The 27,983-nt window shown below is 41.3% G+C and overlaps 1 protein-coding gene across 22 annotated transcripts in view; it reads right to left on the minus strand.

Moving 5' to 3' along the window:
- Positions 1-27,983, minus strand: part of TRPM3 (transient receptor potential cation channel subfamily M member 3) — a 1,017,461-nt gene that overhangs the window by 80,214 nt on the left and 909,264 nt on the right. For 9 of the 22 annotated variants that reach the window (XM_050760895.1, XM_050760886.1, XM_050760882.1 and 6 more), the window contains 8 exons: positions 26,200-26,250; positions 16,541-16,576; positions 16,248-16,388; positions 12,276-12,305; positions 11,111-11,400; positions 9,924-10,152; positions 6,985-7,152; positions 1,663-1,803 (listed from right to left, as the gene is read on the minus strand). In XM_050760895.1, the coding sequence (XP_050616852.1) occupies positions 1,663-1,803; positions 6,985-7,152; positions 9,924-10,152; positions 11,111-11,400; positions 12,276-12,305; positions 16,248-16,388; positions 16,541-16,576; positions 26,200-26,250 (1,086 nt within the window). The remainder of the gene's footprint in view (positions 1-1,662; positions 1,804-6,984; positions 7,153-9,923; positions 10,153-11,110; positions 11,401-12,275; positions 12,306-16,247; positions 16,389-16,540; positions 16,577-26,199; positions 26,251-27,983) is intronic. The other 13 variants (XM_050760891.1, XM_050760892.1, XM_050760884.1 and 10 more) reach the window with 3 other exon arrangements.

Genomic DNA, 27,983 nt, shown 5'->3' on the forward strand with positions numbered 1-27,983 from the left:
AAGATATTATTTTTGTTGAGTGGATGGATGAACACAACACTATCTATTGCTATGCAATGTGAATAGCCTAGAAGAAACAATAGTCACAGTTACGTTGTACTTACATGTCAAGGAACTGTTCTAAGTGCTTTATATGTTTTAACACATTTAATCTTCATTAAATCCTATAAAATCAGAACTACTACTATTGGCATCTTAAGAAAACTGTGGACAGAATGGGAAATTAAGTTCTTTGAGGGCACATGGTAAGAGGTGCAGATGGGATTCCCACCCAGGCTGTCTGATTCCAAAGTCCATGCTTGTCACCACTAAGCTGTTTTCTGCAAGGTTAAAAATAATATAGAGCTGTATAAAATATATGAATAGAAATGATTTTTGCATGCCTCAGTTATTTTTGGGGGGAGATAATTTTTCTCTTTTCCTACCATTGATAAATTTGAATTTTTACTTCACTGAAAACATCTAATATTTATATTTTGATAATATCCTCTCCTCTCTCAAGACCACACCTCAAAGTGGTAGTTTCCGAATGGTGGCAATTTTATCCCACAAGGGGACATTTAGCAATGTCTGGAGACATTTTGCTTGTCATACTTGGGGGATGAAGAGTTGCCACTGAGTAGAGGCCAGACATGCTGTAAAACATGCTACCTGTTGAGGGCAGCCCCCCACAATGAAGAATTATCCTGCCCTAAATGTTAATAGCACTGAAGTAGAGAAACCCAACTTTAAAGTCAATGTGAAGTGTTAGCGCACAGGACCACATGAAAAGCACCTCATCTGGTCATTTGAGTCATTTTGGCCTCAGATTCAGATCATCCTGTTGCTGACTCAAATGACTGCTATGCAGCTGGTTGTGGTAAGGGCTAAAAATACAGATGCACTATCCTTCATCTGGCACAGTTCCACTGTGGCTGGAAAGAATCAGAGATGACCTGGGCCAAAAGCTCACCTTAAAAAAATAATCACTGAACAGTAGACGTGGAGAACCAATAATTGAACCATTTCTACCATATCAGAAGGTCATTTCAAGGACAATCCACTCTTTTGTAGGCAGAAAATGTTTACATGATCTGCATACTAAGCAATATTAGCCATGATTGTAGGTTTCCTTTGAGTAGTTTTTGCTGCTGCTGTTTGCATATTGTTAATTGTGTTGGAACAAGAAAGGTTGTTTGATGACACTAGCAGATTGGGAGTAGTTACACACACACACACGCACACACACTGCCTTCTTTAGTGGTGTTACTTCCACACTCTCCTCCCTCCTTACCTGCCAAAAGTAGCCCCAAATCCAGGACTGGCATCTAAAATGGGCAACTGTGATCTAGCCCTCATCCATTCAAAACATCAAGTATTTCAGAAAAGCGTATCTACTTTCCTGTTAGACAAGACTCATACTCATCTCACCTCTATTTCTGTTTGTTAGTTCTCACCTCCACCATTTCCTCTATTTTCTGAGAGGAGGCCAAATGTGGCCTGTGAAAGCTGCCTAACAAAATGCCACAAATCTTGCAAAGCTATTGAAAAAGCAAGGTCACAGAACTTTCACTCCTGTGTGTGGCACTTACGACTTGCAGAGAAAACCACACAGGTGCATGAGAAATGGACATTGGCTCCTTATGGCCATCCACTAGGAAGGAGAAAAGGAAATGTGCTTACTGTGTAGAACCAGAACTTCACGATGGGTGCATTGTAGAATTCATAGATTTTTCTGCCGAGGGGGATTAACCGGTGCCTGCTCTGAACTTCCTCTTCATCCTTCTTCCTGGAGGACTCCCCGTTGTTTCGTCCCAACATTGCCTATGGTGGAAGAGAATCGATACTATCATGGCAGGGCTCTGGAGAGCATGTAATTCAATGTGCTTATTTTACAGATGAGGAAAGGATGCCCATAGAACCTAAGAACTCAAGGCCCCAGAGATTTAGAGGTTGTACCTTTCCTATGAGTGCATTTGCACTACACGTATAATCATCTGTGAATACCCTTTGCCTGAGATGGAAGGCCTTGGGTATAGTTCTTGACTATTCTCTTCTCTTCCACCTTGGGTCTTCTAGAAGATGTGGGCAATAGATGATACCCAGAGTCCAGAGAGGAAGAAAGGGTGTAGCCTGGGAAGGCCAGACTTCAAGAATCTATTCTTCCTCCCCACCTGTTCTCTCTCTCTCTCTATCATGAAACAGGCTAGATCTGGATTCAAATTCTGTCTCTTCAAATGCTAATGACCCTTAAGTCAAAGGTAAATTGGACCAGCATACCTAATTTATCCAAAGGTTGTGAATACTCAAGAGGTAAATGATCTGCAGTGCCTGGAACTTAGTTAGGTTAGTGATATGGTTTGGCTCTGTGTCTCCACCCAAATCTCATCTTGAATTGTAATCTCCACGTGTCAAGGGAGGGACCTGGTGGGAGGTGATTGGATCACGGGGGCAGTGTCCCCCATGCTGTTCTGGTGATAGTGAGTTCTCATGAGAGCTGATGGTTTAAAGTGTGGCATTTCCTCACTCTCCCTCTCTTGCCACCATGTAAGACATGCCTTCCTTTCCCTTTGCCTTCCACCATGATTGTAAGTTTCCCAAGGTCTCTTCAGCCATGCAGAACTGTCAGTCAATTAAGCCTCTTTTGTTTATAAGTTAGTTACCCAGTCTCAGGTGGTATCTTTATGGCCATGTGAAAACGGGTCTAATACAATTAGGGACATCTCCCTGACCCTTAGGCATGTGTCTTGGCTCCCTGATTTCAAACACTGTAAATCCTGAATTACTGCTTGTACTAGTTTTATGGTGGTTCCTGTGAACACTGCCTGCCTCTGCAGCTACGTGAGACTAGGAGAAGGATTCCAGTCAGGCCTGACCTTGAGAGGTCCTCATCTCCAAGATGGTGGAAACTTCCTTGAGAATAGAATCATTTCCTTCTTATTCATGACAACAGTAGCAGTGACAACAACTATAATAATTTAACTGAGGAAGAGTTCCAGGCCCTGGGTAACTCAGATGGGAGACTGAGTCCTAACTCAGACACTTCAAATCGGTGGCACCACGGGAAAGATTTTTAACCACTCTGAGACTTAGTTTCTTTAACTGTAAAATGAGGGTAATAAAGTACCCACTATAGGGTTGGCCTACAAGTCAGGTAGCATCTGGCACTTAATAAGTGCTCAGTAAACACTAGCTAGGCTTTAAAGTGAACTGAGACCTTCTTACACACTCTTCACTAAAATGATCTAGTTGAGATCACTCACTAGAAAAAAAAGTGTTATTAGAATCTATAACAGCATACTTTCTTGGCTTTAATTCTTCAGTACTGTTCTAACACAAAGCTAGTTTCACAAAGTTTGGAGATTTTTATAACATGTGAGGACAGGGTAAAACTTTATAACTGCTCAGGACTGACAAGGATTTGGGGCAAGACAGAGTACTGGGAAATGAGCTCAAAGCTGAGACAGCTCATTATAGAAACAATGCATGAGTTTTGAAATTGAGAATAGAGACAAACCTAGATAATTCTGGCTTAAAGCCACTTTACCTAAAGTATACAAATATTAGTTTCCACTACTTGGTTCATTTCCTCAAATATCTACTTTATTCAACTATGTAATAATCACAAATGATTGACCTGTAACCAATAGGATTTCTGGAGAAGGTAACTTCCATTCCTTTGTGGACTCCGGCTGGAAAAGTCCCTTGAGTAAATGAAGAAGTTAGATTCCATACTACGACTTATTAAAGTGTTTATTTTCATCAGTGAGTGGAGTAAATCTTTCTGATGGACATGATGCACTAGACTGTGATAGAGTTCTATAAATATTGATCATTGACCTCAAGAAACTCTGAGGTTACATGACATTTGGCTGTCTATAATTTATGTAACATAATTATCATGCTTCTGTTCTGCTTATTTATATGCTTGAGAATCTAATGCTATTTGGGGACACAATGAGATGAAAGTAAAGACAGCTGGAAGGTTTTTAGGCATCTTGGAGAGTGGCATTTTGGGGTAACTTCTGGGGATGGTGACTTTCCCAACAGAGCTATAGACATGCCCTGGGTCTGTGGACTTGTGGGGACTTTATTAGGCAAAGTGGAGACATTTATCCAACACTGCATTCAAAACAAAAACAAAAACCTGTTTTGCCTTTATTATTCAGATATATTCCAGCATGAAGCCTTTGTAAAAGGCTTGTCTTTCATGGATTTAAGTAAAGCATTTTTGACATTTCATTAATTCCAGCCTAAGCAGCTTAACTTTTGATTTTGTTTGTGTCTTTTCTCTGTATTCAGACATTTCCTTTGACATTCCTTAAAGTAGAATCTAACAGGGTCAAATATAGACAAAACTGCACAGCATGATTTGAGAATCTATGCTGGCTAGACACAGATGTCAAAGCTGAGAAAGTTCTTTTGAGGTGAACTAAACTACTAAAAGCTACAAAAATGGAGTGAATTGAGGTTGATATTTTCATGTATCATTTTGGAAGCGCCAAAGGAAAATGTCCCATTCCAAGAGAGGATATACTGGTTTAACACAGAAGCTCAAATATCAATCCCATAAAAGGAGGGGAGGTGCCAATGAGCTGCACTCTGCAGTTCTCTCCAGGTTCTGTCCACTGACCAGTGCCCGAGCAGTGACAGAATTTGCCATCAAAGTCAAGGGAGGGGTCCACTTTACAGACAACTGCTGTCCAGCCCTGAGTTTGCCAGGCCACGTGTCCTTTCCTTCTTTCCTTCTCCCTGCTGTTTCTGCCTGTGGAGAAGAAGCTCAGGCAGCAATGCTCTTACAGAGCCTTCTACTGGGCTCTTAGTAAACAAGGCGAGGGTCTATTCTATTGTTACTAAACTTTGCTCTTAGTCTAGAGATGCATCTCTTATGGTGGCTTCTTGAAGGATCAGGTTCTCAAAGCTCTACGCTGAGCAGGGGAAGCTACCTCCCTTTGCTTTCTTCCTTGAGACCCAATGAGAGAGAATGCTGATTCATTTTCTGGTTGTCTTCCTAGGATGTGTACTGATGTCAGGACTGTGCCACACTTGACTTTGGAGGCTCATTCATCACTTTTGGATTCTTCTACATGGTGGACCAAATAGGCTGAGCAGCCACGCTTGAGACTAGAGAGACATTCTGTCTCGCCCTTAACCTACCGTCTAAAAGTGTGGTTGATGGAGTCTATATGCCCAGATTCTAATCTTAGCTTTGCCATTAACTGGCTGGGTATCCTTGAGCAATTTAACCTCTATGAGTGTCAGTTTCCTCATTTGTAAAATAGGAATTAGGGCTGGACGTGGTGGCTCATGCCTGTAATCCCAGCACTATGGGAGACCAAGACTAGAGGACTGCTTGAAACCAGGAGTTCAAGATCAGCCTGGGCAATCTCTTAAAAAAAAAAAAAAAAAAAGGCCAGGTGTTGTGGTGTGCACCTGCATTCCCAGCTACTTGGGAGGCTGAGGTGGGAGGATCCCTTGAGCCCAGAAATTTGAGGTTACAGTGAGCTATAATCGCACCATTTTGCTCCAGCCTGGTGACAGAGTGAGACCCTGTCTCTAAAAATAAATAATATAAATAAATAAATAAATAAATAAATAAATAAATAAATAAAATGGGGCCAATAATAGTGCCTATCTTGTGGGACTTTCATGAGGATTCCATTAGTAAGTATGTGTAAAGCACTTAGCACTGTTAAAACAATATTGGTTTATAGTGTGCCAGTCTCCAATATAAGTAGTTTACAGGCACACTTTTTACACTAGACAACTACTTGTGAGTTAGACAACATTACTGTTCCCGTGTTTGAGATTATAAAATTGTGCCCAAGGTCACACAGCAAGTAGGTGACAGGGCAGGATTCTGGTTCCAGAGCACACGTTCAGCTGAAATATTCAATAAAGATTCAGTATTACTATTGCCAGTTTTCTTCTAATGATCAAGCTATTATATTCTATTCGGAGGACAAAATTGTGGTGAGATTGTTAGGGAAGACAGTCATCTGTTACAGAGCTGAGCCAACTCCTCCACAGATTTTTATACAAATCCTCAAACTGAAACAAAAGTTGGCCTTTCATTCAGTAAGTCAGGGATTGTGTCTGCAAATAGATCTTTAGGAAAAGCCTACTGGAAGGAAATATTGTTTACCTGCAGGAGAAACAATTCGCACTGCTGTCCTACTAGGATAATAGTGCAAAGGCCTTTTGTCACCTGAGCAAAACTAATTTTTGATTTCACCCCTTATAGCTTCTTCTGGGTCACTACAGCAACGGTCATTGGCGGGGGTGGTGAGGGAGGGTAAGGCAAATTGAGAAAGTCCTTATGGGGCTGTTGCTTGATGACTTCCAAGCTATGAAGCCTTGTTTGTCCCTTTAACAGCATGTGATATTTTTAGCCCCTGCATATGAGCCAGTGGCAGTCACGCTGCTCAGGCGGGGGTTGCAAGAAGCTGTCCCATGTCCAGCTGCCCCCTTCCCTCTGCAGAACAAAGCCTCTATGCTCTATAATTATACCAGGAAGAGCTAATAAAAGCTTTGCATACAAACCTCAAAATTCAATTAGTGCTGTAATTGTGAGCCTGACCCTGAAGACAGATACAGGCTTAGCTTCTGATCCGCAGAACAGTACCAGCTCAGTGAAGCCGGCTGCTCCAAAATCATGGATTCCCTTTCCTTCTTTGTGTGCTGAGACAGATACCTCATCTGGTTGTTCAAGAAGCTTTGCTTGTTTGGAAAACGTAGGGTGTCTTGCTTTAGAATTTCACTGGTTTGTCCTGCACCACTAGCTGGCTGCAAGATTTCACATATGGGTGGACCCTGCGGTCGTGTTATTTACACTTTTCCAATACCCTGGTCGCAATACTGAAATGAAAGCACTCCATGGTTAAACTTGGTGGAAGGCTGGGAACAGATGTCTGACCTAAGGAGTTACTGAATCTTGAGCATATCGGTGGGACAAGTGGATTAGGAATTCTGCCCACAGAGAATAACTGTGCAATGTTTTCTTACTGTAAGCTCCATGTCCTCTTCATCTTTTTCTTTCGTGGGCTTCTCTGGTTCTTCTGCCTCCTTCTCTTGGAGGTGGATTTCCTGGGCCTGAGACATATAGGGCATGTCGTCTTTGTTCTTGAACTCCAAGCTGAGAATTGAAGGAGGAAGTAGAATTCCCAGAATTACCTAAAGTAATAATAATGATAATAATAATAATCACATTTAAAGGATTAAGATTAGGGTGGTTGTTTAGAATCAGAGAGCCTGAGGTGTGGGGTATAAGACTGTGCGCATGTGTGTGTACATGTGCACACACAGTTATATGCTCTGTGGGGGACCTGGACATCTGAATAACTAACATATTAACATATTAATACTAAGAGGATCATTTCGTCCCATCTAGGAAATATTTTGCACAGCTCAGTCTCATTTTTGGAGGAAAAAAGCATTTTGCCCAAATTTGTCTTACCCAATTAACACCCACTTTGCATGTGGGTAACAGAGGAAAAAGAGACTCTATTTAAGGCAAAAGTGGGAAAGAATTCAGATTTACATTTAGCCATTAGACAGTCCTTGATTTTGACTGTGAAATCAATTCATACATCTGTCCACTGGCATTTTTTTTCTTTGCTAATGTGTCAAGTGGAGTGGATTATGTGTTATCTGATTATCTCTGTAAAAAAAGAATGCTGTCCTAAGTTGACCTTGAGAGAATACATGTAGGAAAGCATTTAATTCATTTTAGGGCATCTTCCTGGTATTTGCTACGATACAGCAGAAAACACACACACACCCACCCACCCCAGTGGGCTCCGTATGCACTGAGAGAATCCCCTTACACACAAGCCCCAGGAGAAGCCAGCCCTATATTTCTCTCATGTATAAACATCACGCATACATCTATACACTAAATACAGAAGCCTTTCTTCTGGGAGGGCGGTCTCATTCTTCAGAATGAACAAGTGTGTTTCTGCATGATAATACTGACGTCTGACTGTATTCCCCAAGTCCTCTCTCACTTCTTCTCTCAATCCTAAAACAATTCTGGGGCACAAGACTTCTAAACATCAACCTCCTTGAAGAAACTGCTCCAAGGGGAGGGGCTAAGACCCCTCTGAAGGGTCAGTAAAAATGATCCTCACGTAATGAGGCAGGGACAGTCCTTGCTTGAATGCCCACAGGGACACCAGAGTAGTTCACGGAAAATGGCTGTGAATTCATGACGCTGAATTCTGGGTGCCTGGCTGTCCTAGGAAGGCTCAGGTGGCATGCTGGCAGTCTTCAGGGGACACGACACCCTGTCCTCAGAGCTGAGAGCCGGCTTGGCTCCCTTCCTGAGGCCGGACTTGGCGGTCACTAGCAGTGTGGCTATGGAGTGCCCATGACCCACATCATAGAACCTTTCTGTGACTCTAGGCCAAGAGCCCACAGGAAGAGTGGTATGGAGAAGGGGTGCTGGTCTCATAAAACGGTAGGTGTCAGGGGCAGGGGTGAGGTTGAGGAGGGGAGGAAATGGGAAATGGGGCCATACAGGTCAAAGGGTACAAAGTTGCAGATATGTAGGATGAGTATGTACCATACAGATGTCATGTACAACATGAGGACTCTAGCTGAAATATGGTACTGTATACTGGAAATTTGCTAAGAGAGTAGATTTTAGGTGCTCTTACACACACGAGGAAGGGTAATGAGGCAAGATGACGGATATGCTAATTTGCTTGACTAGAGTGACCATTTCACAATGTATATCAAAACATCATGTTGTGTCTGGGCGCCAGAGGTTCATGCCTGTAATCCCAGCACTTTGGGAGGCCAAGGCAGGTGGATCACTTGAGGTCAGGAGTTCAAGACCAGGCTGACCAACATGACGAAACCCCATCTGTACTAAGAATACAAAAATTAGCTAGGCATGGTTGCTTGTGCCTGTAATCCCAGCTACTCGGGAGGCTGAGGCAGGAGAATCGCTTGAACGTGGGAGTTGGAGGTTGCGGTGAGCCAATATCACATCACTGCACTCCAGCCTGGGTGACAGAGCAAGACTTTGTCTCAAAAACAAACAAAACCCCCCCCAAAAAATCTCAAAAAAACCCCCCCAAAACCATCATGTTGTATACCTTAAATTAAAACAAACAAAAAACTCCCCATATCCTTTCAATCTTCCATCTCCCATTTTTTTCTGTCTTTCTTTTCCTTTTTTGGTTTCATATTTTCCTTGAAAAACACTGAAAAGAACATTAAAAAAGCAAACGCTACACACCATCCTATTTCCCTTAAAAACAGTAACATCCCTTTCATAGTCCATTCAACCTCAGAGGTAACCGCTGCTGACAATTTACTATGTGTCCTTCCCGGTTTTTGTAGGATAGTTTGTACAGACATAACTATACATAGAACACATTAAAAATGGCCTCAGATTATACACACTGGTCTGTGACTTGTTTTTCTTAAGAATAGATTAGGATTATCTTGCAATGGCTTTACAAATAAATCTATCTCAGTTTTATTTTAGTTTAAAAAGACCTCTCAAGCACATCTGGTAAGAGTCAATGTCTCTATGACACGATGCCAAGGAGGGCCAGGGGTTCAGGCACCCTCTGCAGTGACAGGTGGCCTAGTGGGGACTCCTGGTGCAGCTGGCTTTGCTCATGCAAATGGCAGCCCTGGCAGCCCGTGCAGTACCTGTGCACGGCCATCCCCTTTGGATCCTCCGAAAAATATTAACGTCCGGGCACCCTCTCTAGAGATGCTGATGCAGCAGGACCCAGGGGGAAGCCCCAGCCTCTATATGGAAAAAACAAAACCAAGCAACACTCTACAGGATTCTGAGGCACAGTCAGGATTTAGAACCACCCGCCTGAGATAAGAGGATGCCCAATCCCACGGCAGATTTTGGCTGGGAAAACTCTACCCCACCCGCCGGTCCTCATAGCCAGGAGGGCCTTGTTGGGCACGCTGACCTTGAGGCCTGAGTTCTTGCGCATGCGGAGCCGGCCCATCCACATGTCGGTGAGCAGCATCTGGCTGCACGTGTGCGCGATGAAGTCGCGGTGTTTGGCAGCCACGGCAAGCTGCAGGCACGTGGCGTTGCTCCAGTTCTTCAGCTCATAGGTCAGCAGTTTCATGGCCAGCTGTTCGTCCTGCTTGTAGGACTGGTCCAAGAGCTCCACAGCCAGCTGGCCGAAGTCTCTGAAAGACAGAATGGGTGGACAGTCCTTCAGGTCAGCTTGGAGACTTATAAGATAAAAGTGGACCTGCTGGCCAACCAGAAAATGTGGTCACTGTGTGATGTAGTTGTTTCATATGGGGTCTGGTCTGTTTGTAAATTCATCCAGCCAACATCCACTAAGCATCTACTATGTGCCAGATACCATGTATAGAACTGGGGGTATAAGTCAAACAATATATGATCTCTGTACTCAGGCCCTCAGATTCAGTCATATGAGTGTAGGGGGTGGAGTAATCAATCAATAGAGTACAGTATGTCTTTTTTTTTTTTTTTTTTTTTTTTTTTTTTGAGACAGGGTCTCTGTTTCCCAGGCTGGAGTACAGTAGAATGATCAAGGCTCACTGCAGTCTTGACCCCCTGGGCTCAAGAGATCCTCACACCTTAGCCTCCTGAGCAGCTAGGACTACAGGCATGCACCACCACACCCAGCTAATTTTTAATTATTTTTTAGAGATGAGGTCTTGCTATGTTGCCCAGGCTGGTCTCAAACTTCTGGGCTCAAATGATCCACACATCTCAACCTCCCAAAGTGCTGGGATTACAGGCATGAGCCACTACACCAGGCAGTATGTCCTGTTAAATGTGTCAAACTTCAGTTCACATTCCAGCCTTGCCACCACAAATGTGTGATCTTAAATTCTCTGAGCCCCATTTTTCCTAGCTGAAAGAAGTGCATAACTATGGGACCTAACTAATGGGGTAGTTGAGAGGATGAAATAAAATGTTCCATGTTTCTATATGTACCACACTGTCTGTGGCACTGTACACAATAAAGGGGAATTGTTTGTGTCCATCCTGTGTGTGCATCACTGGGGTGATACTGACTTCCCTTAAAGTTCTGAGTAGCTCAGACCTTCCAGCACTGGGAGCCCACCTTTCCTCCTCTCCCCCGACCAGCCCTTTGCTGGGCAGACCCACCTGGAATTGTGATTCAGCTCCTGGGAAATGTCATCAACCATGTCGTTCTCAGAGGCCTCATGAGCCATGGCTTTGCAGAGCTTACAGGCCACCAGGGCCTTGGCCATGGCCTCCTCACCATGCTGCCAGAAGAACAGGGCCATCTTCTGCCGCTTCATGAGGACAGCCCACACCATGAGCTCGTGGAAAGGGAAGGGGAAGTGGTTGATCTCAGGATCATCCAAGTCAATGTCTACCTCTTCTTCCCGTTTCTTGGTTGTCTTTCTTCCTCGCCTCAAGGGAATATCATCCTGTAATTATAGGGAAATCACACAGGCTGTGTTAGAAATGAATTGGTGCACTTCAGCAAGTAGCAATTGTATATCTTCTCCCAGCTAGCTCTGGGATCAGTACTGAAATGAACTAGGCCAGCTTCCGTCCTAAAAGAACTCACAAGCTCATCCATGCCCAACTTTAAAACAGGTGATGATAAATGTATAAGCACAGTGCTGAGGGAACATGTCAGTGTTGTTACACTCTGATTTAAAAAATTATTTTTTAATGGGCCATTTTCTTTCTTTTCACTTCTGTCCATTTATTTCTTCAAAAGGTAATGTTGTTTGTACCTAATGATGGAGAGCACTACCCTTTTTGCTGAAAGGATAAGGACAGCCTAGATTTTTACTTGCATACACGACCGTAACCACATGAACAAAAGATGGCAAATGGATAATTTATCTCAAGTTTCTGAATACTTATTAGATGCAATTCTGAAGTAGTTCTGGCCTTTGGACCTGTCACCATTTGTAAACACTCGAATAGATTTTGATTACTAGAATTTACATGCTTCCTTGGTTTTCAGGTTAGTATTTCAAATAGGATTTTTTTTTTGTTTGCATTGCGGATACAACCTCATGGTGGAATTTTCAAAGGTGCTGTGAGGAACCCTTATGACACATTATATATATATAATTATACATATATAATGTATACATACTATAGTATGTAGTATATATAGTATTACACATTATATATACTATATATTTATAGTATATATATTACATATAGTGTATATATTATATATACACTATATATTATTATATATATACACTATATATATAGCATATATATAATGGGTAACAAAGAGAATAAATCATTGACACTAATAATTTGGACAAACACTTACCTCCATTCCCAGCAGTTTCAAGGCTTTGGGCTGTTAAAAAAAATGTTGTGAACAAAGTTAGATCAGTTAGATCTTTCTTTCATAAAGGTAAGAAGAGTCCTATTATATCTTTTTTGTTTTGTTTTTATTGAGACAAGGTCTCACTTTGTTACCTGGGTTGGAGTGCAGAGGCACAATCAGGGCTCACTGCAGCCTCAACCTCCTGGGCTCAAGTGATTCTCCTACTTCAGTGCCCCAAGTAGCTGAGAGTAGAGGTGCACGTTACCATGCTTGGCTAACTTTTAAAAACGTTTTGTAGAGATGGGGTCTCACTATGTTGCCAGGCTGGTCTCAGACTCTTGGGCTCAAGTGATCCTCCCACCTCAGCCTCCCAAAGTACTGGGATTATAGGCATGAGCCTCCACACCCAGCCTCCAAGAGTCCTATCATATTTTAAACAGGTACTATAAGAACACTATTGTACCATATAGCATTTATTTTATTTTGCTAAATAAAACGCCACAAGAAGAACTGATTTATAGAAATTCCAAGAGAATTTTGGATTTGGTGATTTTAATGAATCTACAGAAAATGAGGAAACTGGCCAGGCGTAATGAGATTGCCTGAGGATAGAGCCTGCAGGTTGATAATGACTTTTGTGAACGAAGATTTCTTTCACCTTCTATAACCATCTTTCTTGCTTGGCTGACACCTTCACAACATCTAGTATTTGAACGAGTGCTTTGGTCTGAATGTTTTCGCCCCCCAAATTCATATGTTGATATTCTAATTCCAAAGGTGATGGTATTAGGGAGGACACTTTCTGGGAGGTGATTAGATCAAGAGAGAAGAGCCCTCAGGAATGGGATTAGTACCCTTATAAAAGAGGCTCAATGCAGCTCATTCACCCTTCTACTGGATGAGGACACAGTGAGAAGGTGTCACTATGAATGAGGAAGCAGGTTCTCACCAGACAGTAAATCTGTTGGTCCCTAGATCTTGGACTTCCTACCCTCCAGAACTGTGAGAAATGAATTTCTGTTGTTATAAGACATCCAGCTGATGGTATTTTGTCGTAGCAGCCTGAACAGACCAAGACAAATGAACAAGGAAACCTTCAATCAAGCAGATCGAATCATGTATTTCTCAAACCTCTGAAAAGCCTCTATTATCTGGAGACTTGGGATATTATTCAGAAATATACTAATATGTTTAGATGCTTTATGCTGGCTGTTTCCCTTTGCTGCTGCACATCAGGGCAAGAGCGAGTGGGGCCAGAGGGCCTGTGCTGATGGTGGCAAAGGTGCTCAATAGCATGGAAAGTGTTAGCACACAGGAAGCATCATTGGCCATGCTGGGAATGTGCAAAACAGGCACAGGCTGAGTCGGAGAGAAAAGGCAACTCAGAAGGACACAGACCCTGATCTATATTTAACAGGAGGTAATACAAAATTACATCTCAGGGGCCAGGAAGACCAATTTTAAGCTTTTAAATATTTCAGAATGGTTGGGCACCATCTTGAAAGTTATTTGAGTAAATGGTAAGGATACAGCACTTACAGTTCCTCCAAATTGTATTTGACTATTCACGTTAGAACAGCTCAAACCGAATCTCTCTCTCTCTCTCTCTTTTTCTCTCTCTCTCTTTCAGCTTCTAAAATGACTACTGGGCTAATATCTATTTCATTTTTTTTCTTATTTATCCTTATTGGTGTTTTTTTAAAAATTCTGTTACATATATTTTTTCATTTTCAAACAAATCCCTTTTGTTAAATTTTAAGTGTTTTCAAAGTTCTTTACTAGTTCCACAAAATGCTTTCAGAATCAGAAAAAAACTTTGTTAAATATAAAAATCATGACTCTGCACAGTGGCTCACTCCTGTCATCCCAGCAGTTTGGGAGGCCAAGGCAGCAGGCGGATCACCTGAGGTCAGGAGTTCAAGACCAGCCTGGCCAACATGGCGAAACCCCATCTCTACTAAAAAATACAAAAATTAGCTGAGTGTAGTGGCATGTGCCTGTAATCCTGGCTACTTGGGAGGCTGAGGTAGGAGAATCGCTTGAACCTGGGAGGTGGAGGTTGTAGTGAGCTGAGATCACACCACTGCACTCCAGTCTGGGCAACAGGGTGAGACTGCATCTCAAAAAAAAAAAAAAAAAAAAAAAAAAATATATATATATATATATATGCCCACTACCAGCTAGAGCAGCAATTCTCAGAATGTGGACCATGGGTCATGAGGGTCCCTGAAACATTTTGAGAGAGTGTGTGTAGTCAAAGTTATTTTCGTAATAGTACTAGGATGTAATTGGGTTTGGCACCATCTTGACATTTGTACTGATGGTACAAAAGCAATGATGAGTAAAGCTGTTGGGTGTGTTAGCAAGAACAAAGGCAGTGGTACCCACCTTTACCAGATGTTATTAGACTCCAGTATTATGCACTTGCAGAAAGCAAATGTAACCGTTTTACTTAAGAATGACCTTGTTGAGGACTAAAAAACAATTAACTTTATTAAATCCTTACCCTTGATTAACCGTCTTTTTACTGTTCTGTGGGATGAAATGGGAAGTATACTCGTAAAATAGTTCTGCTGTATACTGAACTATCATGGGTTGTCCTGAGGAAAAGCACTTATCTGATTGTTTGGATTGTATTATAGCCACTTTTTTTTTTCATGGAATATAATTTTTACTTGAAGGACTGACTGGCGGATGGACTAAGGTTGTGTAGACTTGGACCTTTGGCAGATGTGTTTGGAATGACCAAAGTGAGGCTGTTATTTCAAGGAAAACAATAGATAGTATTTGTTGCCAATGACAAAATTCAAACTTTTAAGAAAAAAATTGGGATTTTGGAAAACTTATATCTACTCCCCGCACCCCCACCATGACTTTGACAGCTTTTCAGGACTGAAAGACATTTCCCATAAGATAGAGGTGATACTAATGAAACTGTATAATAAAATGTGTCAGTATTTGGAAGAGCTGCATACCTTCACAAACCAATAATTTTCCATGACCAATCTATGATGTTACAAGATCCATCAAAGTATAAGAGAGACCACTGGATTTTACTTTGTTATTATTTTATTTTATTGTTTTAGAGTCAGAGTCTCGCTATGTTGTCCAGGTTGCAGGGCAGGGGTTATTCACAGGCATTATAATAGTATACTACAGCCTCAAACTCCTGGGCTCAAGCGAGTCTCCTGCCTCAGCCTCCTTAGTAGCTGGGACCATGGCTGGCTCGACTAGTGGATTTTAATGTAACAGAATTTGAAAAGTTCACTTATATGGTTTTAGATTTCACCTTGCAACTCATTTTTAAGAAACGGTTACTTATTAAATTTTGGTGTAGTATCAAAAAAAGGATATCTACAATTATATGTAAAGAGGATTAAAATACTCCTTCCTTTGATATATTTGTTATGTTTGTCATGTATTTTTGTGGGGTCAGATTTTCTTTATATACTTTAACCAGAACATCCTACAATAGACTGAATCCACAAGTAGATATCTAGCCCTCTTCTATTAAGCTGGACATTACAGAAATTTGCAAAAGCTAAAAAATGTTCCTATTATGAATTTATTCTTTGTTTTTGAAAATATATTTTTTATAAACATATTCTTTATGTTAACATATAATAGGGATTCCTATGTTTAACTTAAAATGAATTAAATATTTTTAGAGTCTCCATTTAAATTTCTAATATGGTAAATAAACACCGATAGGTAGAATTCCCATAGATAAAAGCTCTTTGAGGTTCTCAACAATTTTTAAAGGTATAAAGACCCAAAACCTGGAAAACTGCTGAGTTTAATAATCTCAATGACAAGATTAATTTGAATTTCATTACTATTCTTTGATTGTATAGGCTCACTCTCAGCGCAATTTTCTGATTTTAATTCCCCCTGGAGACAAAGAAGCCAGAACCCAAATCCCATACACCCTAGTCCTTCCAGGAGGGGCCCCGAACTTGCAGCCAGCCTCACCCTCTTGGGGCCGAAGAGGTTGTGGTAGAGAGTCCGGAAGCGCTTGCGCGTGTAGTTGCAGCGATAAGCCCCGCCCATCAGGTACTCGATCACCAGGCCGATGTCAATCAGGCTGATTCTGTAGTCTGGGGGCAGATTCCCCTATCAGGGTAGAATGAAACAAACAAACAGACAAATCCAAAAGACAACGTGGTTTACTAGGGATTCTAGTTCATGTATTCTGTAACTAGAGTAAAAAAAATATTGAAAACAGAAACATATGAATGTATTATTATGCTGGTTAATTAATTCACCTTAAAATAGATCCAACCGAAACCTGGATACTCTCGCTTGGAAAGAAGACATAAGTTAAATAAGAAGATGCAGTAATCGTCGGCAATAATAGAAAATCAAAATATTTATTCAAGTCTTCAGCTGGGGAGAAAAAAACACCAGTGTAGAAGAAAGAAACACAAGGCTAGACACGGCAAATGCTATCACTCCCAGGCACCAGGAACTAGGTTTCCCCAAATGCTCCCCAAGCCCCTCTTTCTGCCTCTGACCCAGGCCTGTTACCACTCTCTTGATATCATTTGGTTTCTACCACCCACTAAAGGAAGACTCCTTTCAGAAGATGAGTGTCATTACCAGGGCCTCCATCAGCTGGGATTTTAGGACTCAGGTCTCCTTTACTACAAAACCTCTATCCATAATTTTAAAAAATTGATGCTTTTTTAATAAAAGAAGAGCAATATTTAGGGAGGGGATTTTGGGTGTCAGGATGAGGTTGTATATGAACATCCCTTGCATTTAAAGAGAAGAGGGAGAGAAATTGGAGAAGATATTTTAGCAATGGAGTATTTATTTTTCTAGAATTGAGATTTTTTTCATTTTTTCTTTTAAAGAGAGTAACATTTCTTAAAGATCTAGAGTTATGGTGTCTTTTTTAGCTGTTTGCCATCTCTAGATGCAAAAATGGTAAAGATTTTCTTATTATTTACTCATTACTGCTTTTGACTTCTAAAGTTTAGGTTCTAAAGAAAATGTTTGCTGTTAGGCCAAGGGAGAGTTAGTTCCATTTGTGAAAAAGTCTGAGTGCACAGCGAATTCCAATCCACTCTCACTGCCTGCTGTAGCTCCTTGCAGGAGAGCGCTCTATACCATGAATGGCTGGGTGTGACACCGTGTGGGAAACCCATGCCCTTAGATCTATTTTGGACAGACACGAGGGGCTCCATCCACTTTTGTCCTTAATGAAGGACCCACCCAGGATGCTGTGTGAGATTTCTGCCACTTCACAGAAGACGTTCATTATGTATAGTGGTCGTTTTCCAACTTTGGTGGCATCAGAATACCCTGGGGAACTTGGTGACATTGCAAACACCTGGACTTTGTCTTACTTACTTCAATGTATCGGGGCCTCTATGTCCTTTCCTAGCTCCTCAGGTGATTCTGATGTACACCCAAGTTTGTCAAACTGCTTGTCTACTCAGTAAGGGTCTGGTGGTAGTGGTAGATTAGGCAGCAGAACTGGTAAATTCATAGTGTCAAAAGCTAATTACTTTCAGTCAGAAATTAATTAAAATTTTTTTGCTAACCTGAGGGTAGGTTTTCAGTTGTCCTTACTCAGCTTTTCTATGGGCAACTGTATTCATTTGAAGGTTTTGGGATTCAGGATTAGAGGTATCCCTCTACATCCTATCATTAAACCTATAGCTCTATATTTTTCTTGTTTGATTTATCTTTATATCCTCAGAACCTCTTATAATATGCCTGGCATATGGTGGGCACTCAGAGTGTTTTTGTTGAAAGTATAAACCAGTGAAACAGTGAAATTAATTGATGTGGTTGGGATCAAGTCTGGGTTTGGGTTGTTTAGTATTATCTTCTCAGTAACAAAACCAACTAGCCACAATCTGTTAGTCATCCCTGGTTGGAATAGCCCTAGTTCACTATGGAAATTTGCTTTGAAATACAGGTAATGCTGTATCTGGAATTCAGTGGCTATCCTCAATGGGGTGAGAACAAAGGGATAGTAATTGAAGCACTAGCCTCAAGCATATAAGAATCCATTGCTGCTTTAAAAAAAAAAAAAAAAAAAAAGTTTCACTCTTGTTGCCCAGGCTGGAGTGCAATGGCGTGATCTGGGATCACTGCAACTTCTGCCTCCTGGATTCAGGTCATTCTCCTGCCTCAGCCTCCTGAGTAGCTGGGACTACAGGTGTATGCCACCATGCCCAGCTAATTTTTGTATTTTTAGTAGAGACAGGGTTTTGTCACGTTGGCCAGGCTGGTCTCAAACTCCTGACCTCAGGTGATTCTCCCACCTCGGCCTCCCAAAGTGCTGGGATTACAGGCATGAGCCACCGTGCCTGGCCCATTGCTGCTTTTTAGACCTCCTTGCTGTCCCCAGAATTAGCTCCCACCCCAGGCCACTGGGTTCTCTCTATCTCTCCCTTGGCTTGAGGTACATGGCAGGCTTGGGCATTTAACTGGAGCCAGCCAGGCAAAATGGGGCGTGTAAAGGGCATCATATGTGAGGGGGAACACTTTGAGACACAGACCCCTTTTGTCCTTGACGTTGGCCCTCCATAGCCTAATCTGGCATCCATTTGATGAGCTGAATAGTCCCGTCACAAAAATGGCCTCTACCCGCCTCAGAATTTCAGAATCTCCTTTGTTTGAAGATTATCTTTATCCATCTAACTGAATCAGCAAGCTAAGCTATCCCCAGGCTAAGAAAGACCAATTGTCTGCCTTCTTTATGCAAAGCATGGCAAAAAAAATATTTAAAAAGGGAGCTCAGAGAAAGTTTTAAGATAGTAACTTTTCATGTTTTAGCCTTCCCATAAAATTAAACTGAGTTTAAAAATAGTACTAATGCAACCACTTTTCTCTATTATGTTGGGGCAGACTAACAAGGCCACAGTTTCTGTATCCTCTGGCTCTCCTGAACTGTTAGGCGAGGCTGTTATTTAAAGAGTAGAAGAGTCTCAAAGACTGAACCAGCCTGGGTGAGCCTCATTCATAGCGATGGGGCTCCTATGGGGATGACTGCCCGAGGATGCCCACCCATCGTGTCATTTTCCTTGGCAGGGTGAGGAAGAAGCACAACCAGCTTCCAGTCAGCTGCCCTGGGCTTCTCTTTGTCCTTTGGCCAGCAGACACTTTCCCTTAGGCTCTCAGATTTCTTTCCAGTGAAAGGGGCTTGAACTCCACAGCCTTTATGGTCTGCAATGTTCAAAGACCAGGTTTCAGGAAAATCCTCAAAGAACTTACTGTGATGCTATAAAAAGGCAATCAGAGCAGCTCTATAAATTTGCGCCTAGTTTTAATCTTGTAGGAATTAAAAAAATTTAAAATGTGGGCTCACGCCTGTAATCCTAGCACTCTGGGAGGCTGAGGTGGGTGGATTGCCTGAGCTCAGGAGTTTGAGACAAGTCTGGGCAACGTGGTGAAACCCCGTCTCTACTAAAATACAAAAAATTAGCCAGGCATGGCAGTGTGCACCTGTAGTCTCAGCTAGAGGCAGGAGAATTGCTTGAACCTGGCAGGTGGATGTTGAAGTGAGCTGAGATTGCACCACTGCACTCCAGTCTGGGCGACAGAGCAAGACTCTGTCTTAAAAAAATAATAAAATGAAATAAAATAAAATGTGGGTAATACCAAGCCTAACACCTATGTATTTTGCTTTGAGAAACATAGGTGTAAGCATCAGTTAGAATTCTAAAAACAAGACACCAATATTGCTTGAAGACCAATACTGAAAGGGAATATTTATGCTTTCGAGGTGTCTTTGGGAGTTGTCAGGAAAGTGATTATAGTAAAATTCAAAATCAATAAACATTTAAGGGGCAAATAGAACATTTTTAGAAAATGGCTATATCCATAAAGGACTTTTAGGGGTATATATCAGCAAGAAGGTGCTGGGATCGTCTCATATAAAGCTTGATTCTTTCAGAATGATTTATGTTTGGTCAGCCCTGAAGGAAGATAAATGATTCCGTGACCACTGAGGTTCCTGCATTCTGTTTGACCACAAGGGGGCAATATTCACCTAACCGAAGCCAGTGAGAATTCCTCCCTCCCCAGCATTTTCCTGCCTCTTCCGTTTTTTGTTTTTTGGTTTTTTTTTTTTTTCCTTTTGAGACGGAGTTTTGCTCTTGTCTCCCAGGCTGGAGTGCAATGGCACCATCTCGACTCACTGCAACCTCTGCCTCCCAGGTTCAAGCGATTCTCCTACCTCAGCCTCCAGAGTAGCTGAGATTACAGGCATGTGCCATCATGCCCGGAGAATTTTTTTGTATTTTTAGGAGAGATGGGGTTTCACCATGTTGGTCAGGCTAGTCTCGAACTCCTGACCTCAGGTGATCCGCCCATCGCAGCCTCCCAAAGTGTTGGGATTACAGGCATGAGCCACCTCACCTTACCATCTTCTGTTTTATACATACCATAAGGCCATATAAACAAACCCAGAGTGGATGAAGGATTGGGGGCTAAGGAGTGAGTCGGATGCTCTCCTGGAAGTGATATTTGGAAGAGCAAAAATTTAACAAGTAATGTGTTTGAATTCAGCCTGCAAGGCTGGATCATATGTTTCTTCACAGAGATTTTAGGGAGCAAAGAAATTAGGGAATAACTTTTCCTTTCTTACTAGGAAGAGTGGAAACCTTCTTGGGAAAGAAGAAATCAATTTTATAACATGTATAAAATTGAGTACAATTTAGGCCTCTTGGGATAGGTGTCCTGCGTGGACTCTGAGGGGGATGGCAGCCTAAGTGCATGATATAATGCTGGGCCAATGGCCTTGATCACTGGGACCTGTGGATATCACAGATTATGCATTTGCATTGCTTCTCCTAGGATGGGTATTGCCAGGCAGAGGGGACTTTATGGATACTCATTCAGAGAGCAGCCAGCAACATGACCCCACAGGAGAAACAGCCTTGGGTTGGGCCATGGCCCTGACCCCATGTGACCCTGGCCAGATCACTTCCTCTCTCTGTACCTCAGTTTATGTTGTGAAAATAGGTGGCTTGGACACAGTAACTTCTAAGATCCTGTCTATTTCTAAAAATCCAACTATATGACTACTACCTGGCAGGCTGCTCTTACTCCTTTCGGCCCACTGGTCAAAGACCCTGTTCAGAGCTTCCAAGGTTGATGTAGCTTCCAATGATCCCCTAGAGTTTGATTAGTGGAACCAGAGGCTTGGAGACAAGGGGTGGTAAAAGGATAGATGGGGATGGGGTGGTGCTCAGTGCATCCAGCTCCTCTGGAAAAAGCAGAGAAGGTGAGCAGCACCTCACATGCCAACAGGTAAAGCCCAAACACCTTCTGGAGGAGTCTTCCTTTGCTTGGGTCCTTTTCAAATTAGAAGTCAAAAGGGATACTGGAGGAACAGTCATTCTGCCTGCTGTTTCTGTTCTAGCACTTCCCCCACCCCCTTCGGTAATGACTTTGGTAACTGGTAAAGCCTGAACTATTATTTCCCATTTCATGCCTTAACAATGGGAGGTCATGTGATTCAAATAATTTGCTAGACAGGCTTGAGTTCTATGGGTAGGTACAATTTGACAACTTGAAAATGTTGTCTTCTTTTTTCATGCTATGAACTACTAACCTGAAGCTAAGGTTTACTTCGTGCCATGCATAAGGAAACCTTTTCATTAAAATGATAGTTTAAATTCACTAATTAGATCTGCTCTTCAAAATGATTGGGGTTTTTCAGATGTCAGCTCATGATATCACTATCAGATCTCAACTGCTTAGGAAAACTTTTTTCCTTTGAAACTCATAACAAGCCTTCAAAACAAGATTGGTTCCTTCTGATATACATAAGGTATGAAATGATTGCTGGTTGTCAGGTTTACCAAGGGAGTGTGAAGAAAAGACTCCCCTGGGACAGCTTGTACAATAAAGAAAAGTGGACTGCAGTTGGTGTGAGTAATCACCCGGTAGGGACTTCAGCTGGTGAAAGCTCAGGGGAAAAGAGGACATCACCCCAGTGTGCAGTCCCATAACATGGCAATATATTGGGCAACCAATCCTCTGAAATATAATAATGCTTTTGCAAATTTCCATGCATTTAGCAGATGGGATTATGCAAATGTCCTTTCCTTACCCAAAGTGTGTCTGAAGTGCTTTTTTTTCTTTTGCATTCTGAAAAGCTCTGGGTCTTAATTCCCATGTAAATGAACTTTAAATTATCATAATTTCACCACTACTTCTACATAATACTCAAATAGCATCCTCCTTTGGTGGGGAAGGATAGTATAGGTAATTTGAAGTATTAGCACATTTAAGAAAGGAAAAAACTACTTTAAAACATACAGAGGCACAAATTGAGCAGACAGCTACTAAAATGGCAGGTTATATTCCACAGAAAAGCAGACAGACTTGGGCCACTCTGGTTTAATATGAGAGCATTGGTACATTCAATGGATTTATGCATGAAAATAGTTCAGAGAACTGGGTTGGTTTAAAACAATTTAAATTTCTGATGAATGCTGAAGAGCCACTCTTTTTACCTCATTGCTCCTAGATTGTTCCCTTGATATAAATAATTTGAGATTTCAAAACAAGCTTGGGAGCAATTCCCCACATTCAGCTCTGCTGGTCTCAAAGAAGAGGTGAACTAGAGATGTCATGCTGATTGACTTATGATGTTCTGATAATTCCTCAATGCATTCCTTTGGTTCTTAAGAGTTATTTACACACAATTTTACAGATGTATTATCAAACACTATGCTTAAGGTCTAGGACTGTGTTCCTAACTCATGAATAGCATTTTGTACCAGAGTTAATAACTTATTCATTAATTTTTTAACAGATTAAACATATATGCACACATATATTTGCCCCCATAATGGTAAAGAAGAAAGCACACATTAATTATTATTATGTTCCTTAATTTTGAAAATTGCTTTAAGTTCCCAAGATTTTCTTAGCATTTTAACTCTAGTTTCGCAGCCTTTGATTATCTCATTGGCCTAAATTGCTGGCAGTCACTTGAAACCACCTGAAAGTCACCTGAAAATTGCTGAAAGTCACCTGAGAAAGTTGTACACCAATGTTAATTTCTCCCTTATTCACTTCTTCCCCAAACACCAAACAAACAAAAATCTTCATTTTCAGCTCCCTTAATCCATATAACATAAAATGTAGGCACTGAGACTCCTGTGACTACCATTGTTCATCTTTCTTGCTCTCCCATTGTCGGATACTTACCGTCATCCTGGAAATAATGAATTCTGCATTTCCTGCTTCTACTTTTTCCCAAGGGAAGAAATTAAACATTGGCTTTCTGTTTCTCCCTGTCTTATTGGCAGTCTCTTTTTCCAGGTAAAAGGATAAATTATTTCTAGGCCAGTTCAGTACTATTCTTGGTCATTTGTTATCATTTTTTCCAGTTACTAAATTTGTAAGTAAATGGTAAATGCATGCTTATATAATGATTTTCTTGCTCTAATATTTGGATCATACTTAAAAGAAAAAAAAAATAGTTGCTTTTAATCCTTCTTCCTCCCAAATTCTTACCATCCTGTTCTTTCTTGTTAGTATATATTATTTTTGAGGTACATCTTTAGCTGAGAAGCTACAAAAAACCCTATCTTAGAGATACTTTACATGCCTTCTAATAATACAAGTGACGTGAGCAAATGTAAAAGGCAGCTCAAGGGACTTCAGAAAAGAGAAAACAATATTGCAAAGCAGAGTCCTATGGGGAAAAGAAAGTAATGAGAGGGATTTTAATCATTTATACTCAGTGAAATCTAACTGCAAAAAATCCCTTTGAAAATCAGACAAGACATTATTGCTGGGAGGCTGGGTCATTGAATTGGATGAGCGACTCTTTTTAAAGGTTTGGGTTGGTGATGACTGGGATTGAGGGATAAAGGCATAGCTGTCTCTTTAGAAAACCTCACAATTCCTTCAGGGACAGAGATTAACTTAAGGAAGGAGAGAATACCCCAAGTCATTACTTTAGAAAAACTCAAAACATTTGATTGAACATGAGCAACAACTATCTCACTGAAGAAGACACATCAAATGTGTCTACTTCTAATCTTCTTAGTTTTCAGGCAATTTTAAGCCAGGATGAATTAGACAAAATTGGAAGGTTCAAAGAAAAGAGAAATGGGTTTGTTGAAGGCAGATCTACTACGATGGCATGGAATGGGCAGACCAGTGAAAGATACAATCTCAGGAAAGTGGTTGTTGAGTTGGGAATACAGATTGCATAGTGTCTTCTCCCCTTGTTTTGAAAGAACTACAGGCTTCACCCACTCAAGCAGATGAAAAGTCCTTCATGAGATGGGAGGAAAGTTTGCAAGGGCCAAAGGATGGAGATTTTGATTTTTTTGTGTGTTATTTTTATATCCTTTACTCATTCTTAGCAAAGGTCCAGCAGGTGAATAGGTACATTATAAGTAGCCCAGGGCCTTTGCTTGGCCTTTCAAAGGAAAAATAAAAAAGTAGTTACACGATGCCTAAGGGCAATTCTAGCCAATCACTTCCTGTGAGATGAAGGAATCATACTGTATTTTTGACTTCACTTTGTAGCTTTCTCTGAATATGTCCTGTGGACTTTCGTGAACAATTGTTACCAAGTGGTGATAGTGGGCATATGTGTGCATGTGTGTATGGGCACATCTGTATGGGGCGGGGGCAGTGCCATATTCTGTTTTATTTTTTGGAATTAAAACATCACTTTCTGGGATGGGTTTAAGGGTTCAGAACTCAAGCTACCTCTGAAGGAGATAATATGGGGCAAAAGAACAAGCACTTGGCTAAGATTAAACAGAATCTCCCTATGCCTCATTCTTCTTGTCTTTAAATGGGAATAAAACTACATTATAATAATAAAATAATAATTTTTTTTTAGATGGAATCTCACTCTGTTGCTCAGGCTGGAGTGCAGTGTGCGATCTTGGCTCACTGCAGCCTCTACCTCCCAGGTTCAAGTGATTCTCCTACCTCAGTCTCCCAAGTAGCTGAGATTACAGGTGCATACCACCACACCCGGCTAATTTTTGTATTTTTAGTAGAGACAGGGTTTCACCATGTTGACTAGACCAGGCTGACCTTGAACTCCTGACCTTAGGTGATCCACCTACTTTGGCCCCCCAAAGTGCTGGGATTACAGGCATGAGTAACTGTGCCTAGCCTGTAATAATAAAATAATAATTCTATTTCATAGAATTGTTGTGACGATTAAATGAGTTAAGATGCACTCAAAGTATGCAGCAATGCTGTATACCTAGTCATCACTAGCTCATGACTATTATTATTTTATCATTATTAATAAAAGAAACTGAGCTTTAAACCTAGCTCTTCACTAACCACCAATATAGCTCTCATCTCCTTGTAGTTCGGCTTCCTCATCTGTAAAATGAAAATAATGCTACCTGATCCATACCTATCAACACTTTTTTCCCATCCAATGAGATGACAAGTGTGAAAAAGTATTCTGGAAAAAATAGAATGTTAGAAGAATGGAATGCATACTTATGTTTTAGTCCCTGTTTTTAGAAAATTTGGAGCTATGCTTACTGACTACACTCTATGTAATGGTAGATGTGACATTGTATCAGGAGCTGGTGAATGAAAATTTACTCTTGTGGTCAGTCAGGCAGCATGGAAACCAGCTCCCCAAACAGTGAGGGGCATATGGAAAAATACAGGTAATGGCATAAATCCACTTGGCAAGGGAAAAGCTGAGAGTTCCACTACCCAAAAGCATTATGTCCAACGAAAGCATCTAAAAGCACGGCGATTGGTGATAACACCACAGCTGCATCATGAACAGAAGCTTCAGAGTTAAAAGACACACGCACACACACTGTTCCGAAATGAGGGGCACCTGATAGGGACAGGAATACTCTGGCAGCTCATGCAAAACAGAGGCACTCTCTAATCACAGGAAGCAGTCAAGACAGGGCCTCCGACCTGCAGTCGAGAGGGTTCTTACCTTTTTGACATCCCTGACCAAGTGGTACAATGTATTTGAGGGCCCATGTCTCTGAAAACAATAAAGAAGAATCAAACAGTTTTGCTAGTCAGGGGCTCTGGTTGGCAAGGCAAGAAGGATCTGGAAGGAAGGGCTCTGGCTGGTGGAGGGCAGGTCACTAAGATGGACCTTGTTTTAGTTGCTCAGTGTATCTGCCTTTTCTTTCTTTCTTTTACATTGTCCCCATTTGCAGATGAAAAGCTTTGTCAGTGACTTTTGTTTTGTTTTGTTTTGATGCAGGTTCTTCTGTTACCCAGGCTGGAGTGCAATGGCGTAATCACAGCTCACTGCAGCCTCGAACTCTTGGGCTCCCTTTAGCACCCTGAGTAGCTGGGACTACAGGTATACAACACCATGCCTGGCTAATGTTTTTATTAAAAAAAATATTTTTAGAGATGGGATCTCACTATGTTGCCCAGGCTTGTCTTGAATTCTTGGCCTCAAGCAATCCTCCCACCTCAGCCTCCCAAAGTGCTGGGATTATAGGCATAAACCACCACACTGGCCATACCTGTTTCTTCTAAACAAACACGTTGGCAGATTTTTGAATTGTATTCCCTCAAGCAAATGTATTTGAGGTTCTAGGTTCAAACTTTGTAAGGGAGGTTGTCAACTCTGTTGACAGCTGGGCCAAAATGTGATGGAAGAAGCCAGTTTTGCAGCCGGGGGCCGGGATGAGGGTGGGAGAACAATAGGCCCCATTGACCGCATTGGAAATACACTTGGGCACTTTGCCATCGCAACTTGTTTATTACTCATCATGAATGAGAAATTGTCTAAGAAGAAGGTTGGCCAACTTTTTCTGTAAAAGGCCTGAGAGTTAATACTTTAGACTTTGTGGGTCACACAGTGTTTACTGAAACTGTTCAACCCTGCTGTAGTAAATGTGCAAGTAGCCATAGCTCATATGTAACAAATGAGCCTGGTCATGATTCAATGAAATTTTAATTATTGGCACAGAAAGTCAAATTTCATATTATTTTAATGTGTCTTAGAATATAGCATTTTTCTTTTGATTGTTTCAACCATTAAAAATGTAAAAAAAAAAAATCTTAGCTTGCAGCACATACAGAGATAGGCAGCAGGCTGGATTTGGATGACAGTTTGCTGCAACTTGATTTAAAGAAAAAGCCACAGACTGTTTGGGAAAAAAAGAGTTTTGTAAAAAAGATGGATGTTTGTTTGAGGTAAATATAAAGTGAAATAAGTTGCCATTCTATTGTCTTTTAGGAATAGGAACGTGAGATAAAATCCAAGATGCCTAATTAAATTTGAATTTCAGATAAACAACGTACAATTTTAACCTAAGTATGTCCCATGCAATCTTTGGGATATAACAAAATTGTCTGTTGTTAATCTGAAATTCACATTTAAGTGGGCATTCCTGCATTTTATTTGCTAAATCTGGTTAGATTATTAGAGAATCTAAAATAGTGATGGCTTTTTTCTTTCTTTTTTTTTTTTTTAGTTGGTCTTGCTCTGTCACCCAGGCTGGAGTGCAGTGGTGTGATCTCAGCTCACTGCAACCTCCACCTCCAGGGTTCGAGCAATTCTCCTGTCTCAGCCTCTGGAGTAGCTGGGATTACAGGCATGCACCACCACGCCCAGCTAAATTTTGTATTTTTAGTAGAGATGGAGTTTCATCATGTTGGCCAAGCTGGTCTCAAACTCCTGACCTCAAGTGATCCGTCCGCCTCAGCCTCCCAACCTGCTGGGAAGCCACTGCGCCCAGCCAATGGCAAATT

This window comes from Macaca thibetana, chromosome 15 (genome assembly GCF_024542745.1).
Source record: "Macaca thibetana thibetana isolate TM-01 chromosome 15, ASM2454274v1, whole genome shotgun sequence".
Lineage (NCBI taxonomy): Eukaryota > Metazoa > Chordata > Mammalia > Primates > Cercopithecidae > Macaca > Macaca thibetana.